The sequence below is a fragment of the Dermacentor silvarum genome, chromosome 5 (genome assembly GCF_013339745.2).
Source record: "Dermacentor silvarum isolate Dsil-2018 chromosome 5, BIME_Dsil_1.4, whole genome shotgun sequence".
NCBI lineage: Eukaryota > Metazoa > Arthropoda > Arachnida > Ixodida > Ixodidae > Dermacentor > Dermacentor silvarum.
Window position 1 is genome coordinate 17,123,631 of NC_051158.1, and position 12,410 is coordinate 17,136,040.

The 12,410-nt window shown below is 47.1% G+C and overlaps 1 protein-coding gene across 1 annotated transcript in view; it reads right to left on the bottom strand.

The window, feature by feature from the left end:
• Positions 1–11,050, bottom strand: part of LOC119452963 (polycystic kidney disease protein 1-like 2) — a 55,479-nt gene extending 44,429 nt beyond the window's left edge. The window contains exons 1-10 of the mRNA XM_037714924.2: positions 10,766–11,050; positions 10,353–10,537; positions 9,757–9,967; positions 8,339–8,507; positions 7,516–7,700; positions 6,195–6,464; positions 5,452–5,603; positions 3,600–3,768; positions 2,432–2,601; positions 1,228–1,350 (exon numbers count right to left, since the gene is read on the bottom strand). Of these exons, the coding sequence (XP_037570852.2) occupies positions 1,228–1,350; positions 2,432–2,601; positions 3,600–3,768; positions 5,452–5,603; positions 6,195–6,464; positions 7,516–7,700; positions 8,339–8,507; positions 9,757–9,967; positions 10,353–10,537; positions 10,766–10,859 (1,728 nt within the window). The 5' untranslated portion in view covers positions 10,860–11,050. The remainder of the gene's footprint in view (positions 1–1,227; positions 1,351–2,431; positions 2,602–3,599; positions 3,769–5,451; positions 5,604–6,194; positions 6,465–7,515; positions 7,701–8,338; positions 8,508–9,756; positions 9,968–10,352; positions 10,538–10,765) is intronic.
• Positions 11,051–12,410: the final 1,360 nt, after the last annotated feature.

Below are 12,410 nucleotides of genomic sequence, written 5' to 3' on the forward strand. Positions count from 1 at the left end.
AAAATATAATAAAGCGGAACTAAGCGCTAAAGCATGTATTCCACTGCAATTAAAAATAATAATGTGACCTTAAACATCTTATGAAGCAGTTCATGTATTTCGCAACATTCTAAATCTGATGCCGGCATTCAGACATTATATGAATGCGTAAATTCAAGCAATACATGGCCAGAAGAATCCGCATCACGAATCCGTGTGGAAGATGAGCGCCCCATACGAACTGCATTAATTTACAAGATGCGTAATATGCACACCTTCGCGGACACACTACGTTAAAAGAGAAAGTCCGAAAGCCAACGGAACCACATGAGCTTTCACTCCAGAACATACCTTGACAATGCCTAACCTTGTCAATATCGTGTGCTGGCAAATTATCGATGCACGTCTTTGGAAGCGAATTTTCTAAGTAGCCGAATAAAGCATTAGGTCGGGTTTGTGTTCACCGACAGACCAACACGGAATGGAGGCTCGACGGGTGAGCCTTTTGTGTCCTGACGTTTCACAAACGCAAGATCTACCGCTTGCTCCACGACGCAGCAAACCACGGTGGCATAGAATTAGCTGGTCGTATACTATTCCAAGCTGCAAGAAACGTCACCTCAAATGAATGCAGTCGCAACTGTGTAGTAGTCAACTCTGGTGCAAGAGCAGTTCCAGCGACAACTGCGTTCTTCTTACATTAATGCAAATTCCATACGCATTCTCAAGTCACTGATATTGCACAATAATACAGTGACAAGGCCCTCCTTATGTCGCGAAGGTCAACTACCTAATTGTAAGATCGCACTTGTTTGGCTTTGCCCAATTCAAATGTATGCACATTTGATTAGGCCGCACAGGGGCACATTTGTTGCAGTGTTATAGCTTTCAGCATATGGTTGTGATTGTATAAGCTCGTGAAGCTAAACAGCGCAGAAAATGAAACCTGCTAGCCACTGCTTTTACTGTCAGTCTCCGTTTCTGCGCTGTTAACCTATATAAACCCCATTGAACCAACTCGCCCAGCGTTGCACGCTTTTGATAATTATTAACCCGTGCGATTTGGATTTTCCGAATATCAGGCACACAATTACCCAATCTCCCGCGTTGCGTTTTATCGACCTGTCATAGCATTCGATTACATTGTTTTACCCAATCTGCCACGCTGTGTTTCATCGACCTGTCATAGCATTCCATCACATTGTTTGCAGTAGTTCACCCACGTGACCTCGTGGTGTATGTACGCACCGAGACGATGCCTCCCATGGTGCCGACAGCATACATGCAAAAGTCTAGAAGTTGCTGGGGCGCTTCCACCTTCAAGTTGGAAGCGAGCGACACGGTCTTTTTCAGCAGCTTGATGATCACCTCCTGCAAAAACGAAAAATAAAAAAAAGGAAATGCTCGTATTTTACGTGTTAAAACCACGGCATCGTTATCGAACGAAAAATCTTAGGAGTAACGTTGAGAGACAGGAAGAGAGCGGTGTGGATCAGAGAACAAACGGGGGTAGACGATATTCTAGTTGACATTAAGCGCAAGAAATGGAGCTGGGCAGGCCATGTAATGCGTAGGATGGATAACCGGTGGACCATTAGGGTTACAGAATGGATACCAAGAGAAGGGAAGCGCAGTCGAGGACGGCAGAAAGTCAGGTGGGATGATGAGGTTAGGAAATTCGCAGGCGCAAGTTGGAATACGCTAGCGCAAGACAGGGGTAATTGGAGATCGCAGGGAGAGGCCTTCGTCCTGCAGTGGACATAAATATAGGCTGATGATGATGATGATCGTTATGACGCACGCCATTGTGGGGGACGACAGCGAGGAGCACGGAGCCTTATTAGCAGCACGCTGACTGCACGCTGCCGGGTGACGTAAGCAGAACGTCGCGTCGAGGGGCGCGGCATTGCGCTCTGACAGCCGAATTTCTTCATGCCACAATTCCGCGGGTAAGCGCATTTCTCTAGATTTAAAAGTTGATATGGCTCGCTTCAATTTCCCCATTACGACGAGCCCGCTGAAATTAAAAGCTTAAACGCAAATAATTAATATTTGTTATTTATTGATTAATTACCATGTATCAACCGTCGTCACCTCATGCTCACCGCCACTGACGGTATGTCTCCGAAGGAACCGTTGTTTTATTTAAAAATGGCTATTTTATAAATATATCATAATGTCTTCGTAAAAACACCCTGTATATATAGTCAATATAGCCTCTAAACTTGGTGTCTAGACTCCTTTAAATTAGAATTTTGAGGTGTCAAGCTCAATGTATCACAAATTATATGCTGAGCTTAGTAAGGTTGAATGGGCACTGAAGAGTGAGTGAGTGAAACCTAATGAGATTAGGCTGCTACGAAATTCTTGAAAACTTGTCATTCGTTCTTTTTGTTGGCGTTGTTTTATGCGCTGTTTTTTTTTTTCCCCCTCAATAACCATTCGCTTGTACCTTTCCCTCGTTGTCGACGCCACTTCCGTCTCCGGCGATGGCGGTGAGGGCGCTGCCAACCTGCTCGAGGCTGCTCAGTGTGTCCACGTTCATGATGGAGGACACGGAGCGCACCATCTTGGCTCTCAGCAGGGTCTGCTCCTCCAGCTCACGGTCCAGCACCGCAGGGTCTGCGTAAGGCCCCAAGCTCACCTTACAAGTACAGGTGGCGCCATAGGAGGCAACCGTGCGCCTCAAGGTCTTTGGCGGTCAACGTCTGCCGTCATTGAAGTAATTACCTTCATATTTTTAATCTCTATGGCGTTTCTGGCCACTTACGGCTAGCTTTAGTGTTATCGAAAGTATTGCCACAGGTAACTGCAGGTCGCTGGGAGAGATCTTTGTCCTGCAGTCAACTTAAGTATCTACTCCTGACAGTGGTGAAATGGTCGCCATAGAGAAGCACGAAATCAGCTTAGACTGATACAGTAATCTGAGAAAACTTTGTTTTCGTTAATTTTGCGGTGACAGGTTGATTATATTAGAAGATAACATGAAAGTCAAGCTTTAACTTCATGAATTTCGCGTCGGAACCAGCATATGCCCGTCAATACGACGTCACAGATATCAAAGCAATTTCTTGTATATGACCGTTGCGGCTTATTAAGAGTCCCTGAGACTTGCTAAGTTCAGCATTCGGCGCTTCTAGAGCACAATGTAGTCCATCTTTGCTGATAAAACATTGTTTAGGCTCACCAGACGTCTTCACCATTTTTTACGCTACCACAAGCTGGCGCGGAAACCTAAATGTGACGTCACCACCTGTAGTTTGCTTTTTCATCTTTTCTGACTTATCAGACTTTTCAATGTATGCGTCAAAAGTATGCGTATGCGTCAAGTAAAAGGATAATTTACTAATGCATCTCAAATTATTTTGCTTTTCAGTGCTCCTTTAAGCTGGAAAGGCTTTTAATATGTGCACGAGGGTACGGAGATTGATAAGTGGCGTAAACGGCTCTCATGGAAATTTGTCAACGGCCCGGTGCCGTTTTCTCGATGGCGGCAGCTTCGGAGCAATGCCCTCCGGGCCACCAGCAACAGCTGTGGCTGTGCCGCATCGCATCGCTCTCTAAAAGCCCCGGCCACGGGCGCACTGTTAAGCCTTCTTGGCAGACAGTCAGGGACCCACCTGAATAGTTGATCTCGTTCTCAAACTCGTCGGGCAGGCGCACGTTCATAAGCGACGTGATGGCCTGCGACATCTGGTTCATGCGCGCCTGGTCACCGGCGGCGTCCGCATTGTCCAGCGAACGCTCGCCCAGGTACCGCTCGAACTCCTGCCGGGTGGGCAGGTACGTCTGCGCAAGTAAGAAAACACAGAGCAGCATTGCCGTAAAAAAACGTGATCTGACTGCTCTTGAAGACAATTTGAAAATCGCTAATATTGGGGAGAAATTCTAGGACAAGGAGTGCATGTGAGTTTTGCCTGGTGCCAACGCCGCGCGCGTTCGGTGCGAACGCGGGCAAAACGGCGACGGCGTCGACACCAGTTCTGCGCGTTGCTAGTGCTGCTCCATGTCCAAGTCTATACAGGTGATAAAACTACTATCCTTACTCCGTATTTTCTACTAAGTTGCTTTCGCAATTGATGCTTCGCCTTTCGGGTGAAACTGCGACATTTTTTATTCCAGTTAATAAAAAAAGAAACATTGCCAAATGTCTTTTCAGCTATACGACGAAGCAAGGCGCTGTCAGCTCTTCAGGAATCAAAAAGTCACAGATTGGAAGCACAACATAAAATAATCTATGGTGCCGTTCTGCTGAAAGCTTTCTTGAAATAAATGCTCTTACACGTTGTGCCTTACATTGCATAAATTAGACCACATGCACAATGTGCTTCGCTGTTGTAACGGTTCTTCCCGTTTCTTTCTCGACGCATTTACGTCCCTGTGTATGTATGCAAAACGCACGACACCAAATATTATGTCAGTATGGAAAGGCACGCAACATTGCTCAAGCTCCCACTTGTGCGGCTGTTATATAGTGGGTGCCCCACGTACCTTGTGCCGAATTAAAAAAGAATTATGCAACTGCCACGTGGCTGCGCGTAAACAAGGTAATGTTGCTTGCCGTCACTTGGAGCAAGTCACTATTTTCTGTATCTCACCTAATTACATAATTAATCAACTTCAACAGCATCATATAAAGAGCAAAAGTGTCAATGAGAAAATTGCAGTACCCCCTGCACTCACTATCCTTCCGTTTGCGTGCGCGCGCGCGTACACACACACACACACACACACACACACACACACACACACACACACACACACACACACACACACACACACACACACACACACACACACACACACACACACACACACACACACACACACACACACACACACACACACACACACACACACACACACACACACACACACACACACACACACACACACACACACACACACACACACACACACACACACACACACACACACACACACACACACACACACACACACACACACACACACACACACACACACACACACACACACACACACACACACACACACACACACACACACACACACACACACACACACACACACACACACACACACACACACACACACACACACACACACACACACACACACACACACACACACACACACACACACACACACACACACACACACACACACACACACACACACACACACACGAGAAAAATGTTAAGTGGTGATTTATCGGTAAATGCAAGAGGAATGCGTTAGCATTACGCCGCACCTCTTTGTGATCCCATATCCCTGATTTAAACCTCGATCGTTCACCGCATTACGAAGTGCAACTGGCGGTGGTCTGCTGCGGTTCACCGGCAGTTCTAAGCTCTGCCCATCCCCTATCTACCTCTACCACGTGACCGGCTTCCCACATTTCACACGCGCACGCTTGTTTCCACTTTGACAATCCTAATACTCGCGCATTAAAAGCAAAGCCTCACACCGCAGCAGTCGTGAAACACTCACTGAGATGGTGGTCATGTTGACGCGCGTGGTGGCTCCTTCCTTGTCCTTGACGTCGGCGCCCACCTGGTACTCGCCGTAGGGCAGCACGAGGGTCACCTCGCTGTCCGGACCGTACGTCAGGAATGTCAACGCCTCGTTGGCCACGTTGCGCACTGCGAGGTTGCCGGCGAGAAGGTGGTAAGCCCTCGGTAAAAGGAATCTGGGCTGGTAATGTGCTCACAATTTTGTTACGGCTCACAATCAGTGCACAGCTTAGCGGTTTTCCGATATTCCGGCAACCGATAAGGTACACTCGACTTCAGAAGTTTTCGAAGCGCGGGAAATGAGAATGAGGTAAATTTTCTTACGACCTCAACCCCAGAGTCTCAAAAGTATGTCAGGAATGTGATGACTGTTCAGAGAAGTACTAACTCCACCTTTCAGTTCGAGGACGTGTACCTAAACTGCGATTAAATTAAGATTTTACTCGGATCTCGTGTTCCGAAAACTTTTGCGGGGGGTGGGGTGGGGGGGGGGGGGGGAGGTTAGGCTGCGTAAGCATTGTACCGAAGGAACATTTATTTTAAAACTAGGTATTGCGTCTATTGTGCGTAAGTTTCTTTGCGAAAATCCAATCATTCTGAATCGGCAACTCGATGGTATTACAGCGGATTTCGAAGAAGCCAACGCTGTCATTGACAGTCATTGTTGATGGTTATTAGCGGAATGTTTTTTTTTAGTTATTCAGCGACACACCGTCTCACCCCAGAAGGCGAAGAACTCAATGTCGAGTCCCTCGGGGTCGCTCCAGTCCGAGCACGAGGCCTTGAACTTGTCCATGAGGGCACGTCCTTCCTGCGGCTCGAAGGAGCAGATGCCGTTCTCGGGCGGCTTGTTAATGTGCAGGAACAGGTCCGAGATGCCGCTCACGCCCCACTGGTTGGTCACCGTCAGGCGAGCCACAAAGTCGCCGAAGCTCGGGTAGTACACCTTGAAGAAGTCGTCCGACAGCGCCATCTTTTGCTCCGTGGCGCCTGCATATAGGGAGGTCGTCAAAAGAAAGAATTTGATTGGGGAAATGAAAGTGATTACGTGGAAGTATGCAGGGGCAAGAGAAATGAAAAGGATGAAATAAACCATTTCTTTTTTCTCTCGCATTTGTCTCTTTTCTTTCTTCTGGAATTAGCGGATGAACTGTACGCACAACCAGCAGCCAACACATGGCTCAGGCCGTTAAAGAGCAATAACAAACCATTGCCAATGCTCTGATGGCTAATCGTTATTTACATATTCTGTTATAAGAAACAGAATAGCAAAGTAAAGCTGAGCGAGTTCGTACATGTTCATATACAGGGAGAGAAAAAAACGTGTAATGAATGAATAGGTAAGAACGAGCGCGAGGAAAGCATTGTCCTGATGCTGTAAACAGACACAAAAGCGAAAAACAAGAATTTACCGACGATTACGATACTCCCTAATGCAAAATTTGAGCGCAGCTCTATACGTGTTTTCATTTCGCGACATATTGGCTGGCGCGGACAATCTGTCTCGTGCGGCACGTGCCAAACGGAGCGAAGTGTTGCGCGACTGCCTCGCTAACCGGGAGATCGCGAGAGGCAGCGCGTGGGTGACGCGTGGGCGCGATTCACAGCAGTAGCCGCAGACAGACCTGCCAGACGACGCGTGCTACCCTGGCGGGATCTTGTAGCCATCGTCACTGCAGAGCCCGTCTTGCGCGGCGCTACGCTTTTCTTCTCACGCTTTCGCCCTCCCCTCCCCCTCCGCTTTCCACGTCATGGTTCCGCTGCACCCTCCACCTCCGCTTTCCTATTCGCGCTCTCTTCGCTATCGCCGTATTTCACCCCCCCCTGCGCTGCGCGTTCGCTCTTTCATCCTTCGCTGTGCTCGTTCGCTCGGTTATGCCGACGTTCGCCACAGGAACGGGTGCGTAAGAGCTGTGCTCTTACAAGTCGAATACAAGCTGTGTCTTACAAGACGAATACAACAAATTTGACGTAGCCTTTGTTGTATTGGCCTTCTTTTTTTCCCCTTTATACGAACGCATAGAATAGCTGTGCTGCTCACCGACTAGGTAGTCCCTGGCATCCTCCAGGTACACCTCTGTGAGGTTGTCGCTGCCGAACACTTCCCAGTTATAGATCATCTCCCCGTCACAGTTTTCGATGCATAGCCCGATGAGGCCTACGCGTACAGGGTTGATCTTCTGTCCGATAGGGTCGTTGGGGTAGCAGAGCTTCTCCGTCTGGCACCTGCGCAGTGTAGCTCACCTTGTAATCTGCATGTCGCCGTAAATGAGCACATGATCTCTCAAGTCTGCTCAACTTTATAGTTATGTACGAGAAGACTTATGCAGGCTCCTGTGCTTTTACGAGGTTTGTCCCAAGTATAGAACGATGATTTCGGTGCTTGTGCCCCACGTGATACTTCCTGCATGCAAGCATGCAGGTGACATGTTATACTGTGCGTACGCAAGTGTTTGCTTTCGTTTTTTATTTCTTGACTTGTCTATTTCTGATCTCGGGATATCCCGGCTCTAAAAATACGTAACCTTTGGTTTTCTTTCATGGAATAAAGAAAAGCTCAAATCATTGCCAAGAGACATTTTTCGGGCTATAAGATGTGCTGGAACGTGCGCCGGATTCAGCGTTTCAAGCTAAACTGAACAAAAGACATGTTGAAGCTTCACGTTTAAAGATTCGGTTTCATCTACGAGCTGCCAACGAACGCAGTTCTCAGCGTGCTGGTCCTCCAGCATGGCATCTTGACGTATTTTTTATCGCTCGAATGTGAAAAATAACATAACTAAACAAACCTGTGGAGATGCCACCATGACGGCTAGCGTGACCGAGAGCGAAGCAGAGTTGAGCGCGCAGCAAAAAACGCTTACTGGACACTGATCGAAGGTGGCACTTTCTCCATGAGCACGAGCTGTATGGCCCCCCAAGACGGTGGACGGTCCGGCTTCTCAAGCTTGGCCAGTATCTCGTAAGTGGCGTTAGGCTTGTAGAACACTATGGTGCTCCACTCCAGGTCTCCGCCAGTGATGTTGATCCGGCCTGCGGAGAGAGCAAGTGGCGAATCTGAAATCTCTCTTCCGCTCCACGCAAGGACCGCATGTACAGCAAAATAAAGTATGGCTAAGATGCGCTTAACCACAGCAGAATCGCACCCTAAGCCTAACCGCAGCCTAAATAAGCCTAGCCACAGCGTAATCACGGCTGCAAGATACATCATAATAAACGCCACACCCGCGTGAACCGTTGTGAAGAGCGGCGTTTAAGTCAAGACCAATCTTGAGCATTGCTTACGCAAACATTTGTTCGGTTATATTACTGATGGTTCTACGCCATACGAACGGTTAAAGTGCAATGTAGCTGCTTAGCGCAGTTATCGACTCGGCGCTGTTGGGTCAGCTTCATTTTTCTTTTCGCGAACCATTTCGGAATGAAACATGTCTTATCTGCAGACGTGGTGACGGCCGATATTGCTGTTTTTTTCGACAATTAAAATGCACTAAATGTATAATAATAACAAGCGCACGCAAAATATATTAATGTCCACACAGTGTACCCAGTTACTGCATCGTACATTGTAACTTTACAAAGAGGACTTGAACGAGGAGACATGGCGCATGTGTTGTGTTGTCTCATTCGTGTTCTGATTGAAAATTTACGCTTTGCGCTACAGTAAGCATGAACCAATTAGCTCAAACGAAACCGTTGTTGATGTAGCCAGTTCAATTTTATTTTCCGTAACTTTTAACGAGTTGAGCAACTAAAGTGCTGAACTGTATAAAGCAGCGCATGTCTATCTTTTCGTCGTTGATCTTGTTTAATATCTGCACACAGGTAATAATATAGGCGACATTGGAGTCTGTTATATCCTAATAGACAATTGGGAGATAGTAACTATCGATTCCTTCGTAAATACGCACACACACGCTACAAACATACAAATATACGAGGTCTACAAAATAAACAAAAGAAAATAAAAAGAAAAAGAAACCCCAGCGAAGCGACCAATACACGCGTTCACGTACACTGTTCAATAAAAATCCCATTATACACGTAACTCACGAATGCCATTTTTCAAGTAGTCCTGACAATTGACGCCCCGTGTCGTCGTTTCATGTTTTCTTTCTCTGTCTTCGTCTTTTATTAGCGGTCAACATGACATGCAATTTACATAGAGTTCATAAAAATGTCTAATAAATATTCAGGCGTAGGCACTCGTCAACACGGGCTTCAAAATGAGAATAATCGTGTTATAGAATGATTGCAAGCCTCGCAAAATAAGCATCGGCACCTGGTCCTGTGCCGAAGCAGCCACCCCGGTCTTCCATGTCCTCGGCCGCGAGGAAGCCAGCCACGTCGAAGTCGTGACCCTTGGCCGTGATGTTGGCGAGGCTGCGTAGCCGGTGGTAGAGGGGCTCCGTCACGTTCTGTTCGTCGTCCGGCACCGTCCGGTTGATGACCTCGTTGGGAACCCGGCGGCAGAACCAGGTCACGCTGAAGTTCTGCGGCACACGGCAGACGCAGGTGATAAAAAAGAAAACTGGTTATTACGACTTACACACGGACGAAAATTACTTTTGTAATACATGGTATTGACAAGATGCTGGCGCCTTTAATTGGCTCCCTTTTCACCTAGAAATTCGTCTAATTGATGGGCACAATTAAGCTTTAATTGAGAAATCAAATCGACATCTGTGTATCTGCTGTCAACATAGAGACTTGTACGAAGAGAGGGGACAACAGCGATTTGATGAGATGGCATGAGATAGCATCAAAGATGCAAGCCAGAAATGGGTGATCACGAATCACAGTTCATCATTCCCTTCATTGCGCTTCATAGACAAGCGTTAGCTTGTTCCTTTCTGCATCGCGACATTTCATATTCACCTTATCAGACGGGTCGTCAGGGTTGATGGAATAGTTGCCTGGATTGAGCGTGAGTGTTTGCGGGAAGCCCCTGGTTATCCTTGACTGAGCGCCGTTGGACATTTGAGGCAGCAGAGGCGACGGCTTCATTTCTATGTAGGTCTCGGCGAAACGTTTGTGGAACATTGGTGGCTTGGCTCTCGGTGCTGAAAGCATAAACGTAGGCGATCATTGACTTGCGACATTCTCAGATACTGGCCACAATATTTCTCGCTAAAACTGCGCGAAATTCGACTAATGTGGCGGGCACGTTCTCTTTCAGGTTCTCTGGTTTTGATAACACTAAACACTGCGTGAGCGCTATCAAGCATGGTAATTGCTAAACAAATCACAAAGCAAGGACACTATAGTACAGCGGGATCTCGTCAGCGTACCGCTCATGTTGACGTTGTAGCGCAGCTTGTAGAGACCAGCTTCCAGGAAGAATTCAGGAAGGAAGATCATCGACTTGGTTCGTGAGTCGAGCATGGTCAAGTCGATCTGCCGTATGGGGTCGCCAGTCTCGTTCAGCAGGAACGCCTCCCAGGCACGCGTCACGTCGATGGAGATGTTGCACTCGACGGACGTGAAAGTATACAGCTCGACCGGGTGTAATCTGAACAGATCCCCGTGATCAGCTTTGAAGCACAATGGTGAAGCCTACTTTGGACTCTTATAAGTACAATGAAGAGAAACACGAAGTTTAAACGGATTATGCATTCTTTCTGAGCTCCATTTTTGTTAACTTCACGATAATAGATTCATTAATAGAAAATAAAATACAGGTCAAAGTTTTTTTTTTTTTTCACACTGAAACGTCAGTTTGGCGTCACATATTTCAAACTATCTTCTGTCTATATTGACCATTGTGACTCAGCAAAAATTTTTGAAACTTGCCAAGCTTAGTCCTTGGATCTATTAGAACACATTGTAGTCCATTTTTACCGATAAAGAATGACCTAAGCCTGCGCAGACGCCGTCAAAATCCATGACGTTACGGGCAGATGAGGCGGGAACTTCAAAACAGTGTCACCACCTTACATTTCTTGCGTCATTTCCGGCTTACCAAGCCCCCTCTCACGGCAACAGACGCTAGTTTTGGTATTGTAGAAAGGTAATATACTAAAACGGCTCAAATATTTTCTACTTAGAGTATCTTCAACACTCAAGTAAGTCAGCAAATAGATAACCATCGTTTACTGAGGATCATGTATTAGCCTAAAGATAGACGCAGTCATGGCGGGTTTGTTACACAGACTAAAACAAACTAGATAAAATTGAAGAAGTACAGAAAAATGTCGTCGGGTTTATTTATAAAACTAACTTTCGGATGCAGATAAATATCGCAGCTACCATACAGATCTAAGCTACCGTCCTTAAGTGAAAGGAATCGCATGAAACTACTGAAATTTCTCTATAGTCTTTCTCCCAGAAGGCGAGCTTGGCCGACAGAACGCTACAACACTGATATCATTATAAACAGCTATAGCAAGAAAACTTAGCCCGAAATGTACCTGGGCAACCTGTAGGAGAGTCAATAGCTTTAGGATCGTTAAAATTTTCAGAATGGTTGGTGCAGACCGCACTCGTAACAAAACTCGGTGTTCTCTTGCGTCGCAACTTATAAGCGGCGCCGTACCTAGTAAAAGACGGTAGCATTTGCAGGGTCCAGAACTTGGTTGCGTATCTTGATGACGGGCGGCTTGCACGGCTCGTTGTTCACCGTGAAGTTGAGCACGCTCGTCTGCTCGCTGATGTCGTTGAAGGCCACCAGGGTGAAGACGTAGTCGAACCCGCGCTCGTAGATGTTCTGCAGCCAGAGCGGGTTCTCGAGGTCCCCTTCGGGTTGGAACTGCTCGGGCCGGTATCGCGTGAAGCACTGGGAGCGAGAGCCGTAGGCGCGCTTGGGCGACTCGTCACCGTAGTCCACCACGACGCACGTGTCGGTGCCCATCAGGTCGAAGGTGACCATGAAGTTGCGGATGTGCTCGTCCTGCACGAGGGACAGAACCAAGAGTGTTGGGTGAGAAAAATTAAGGG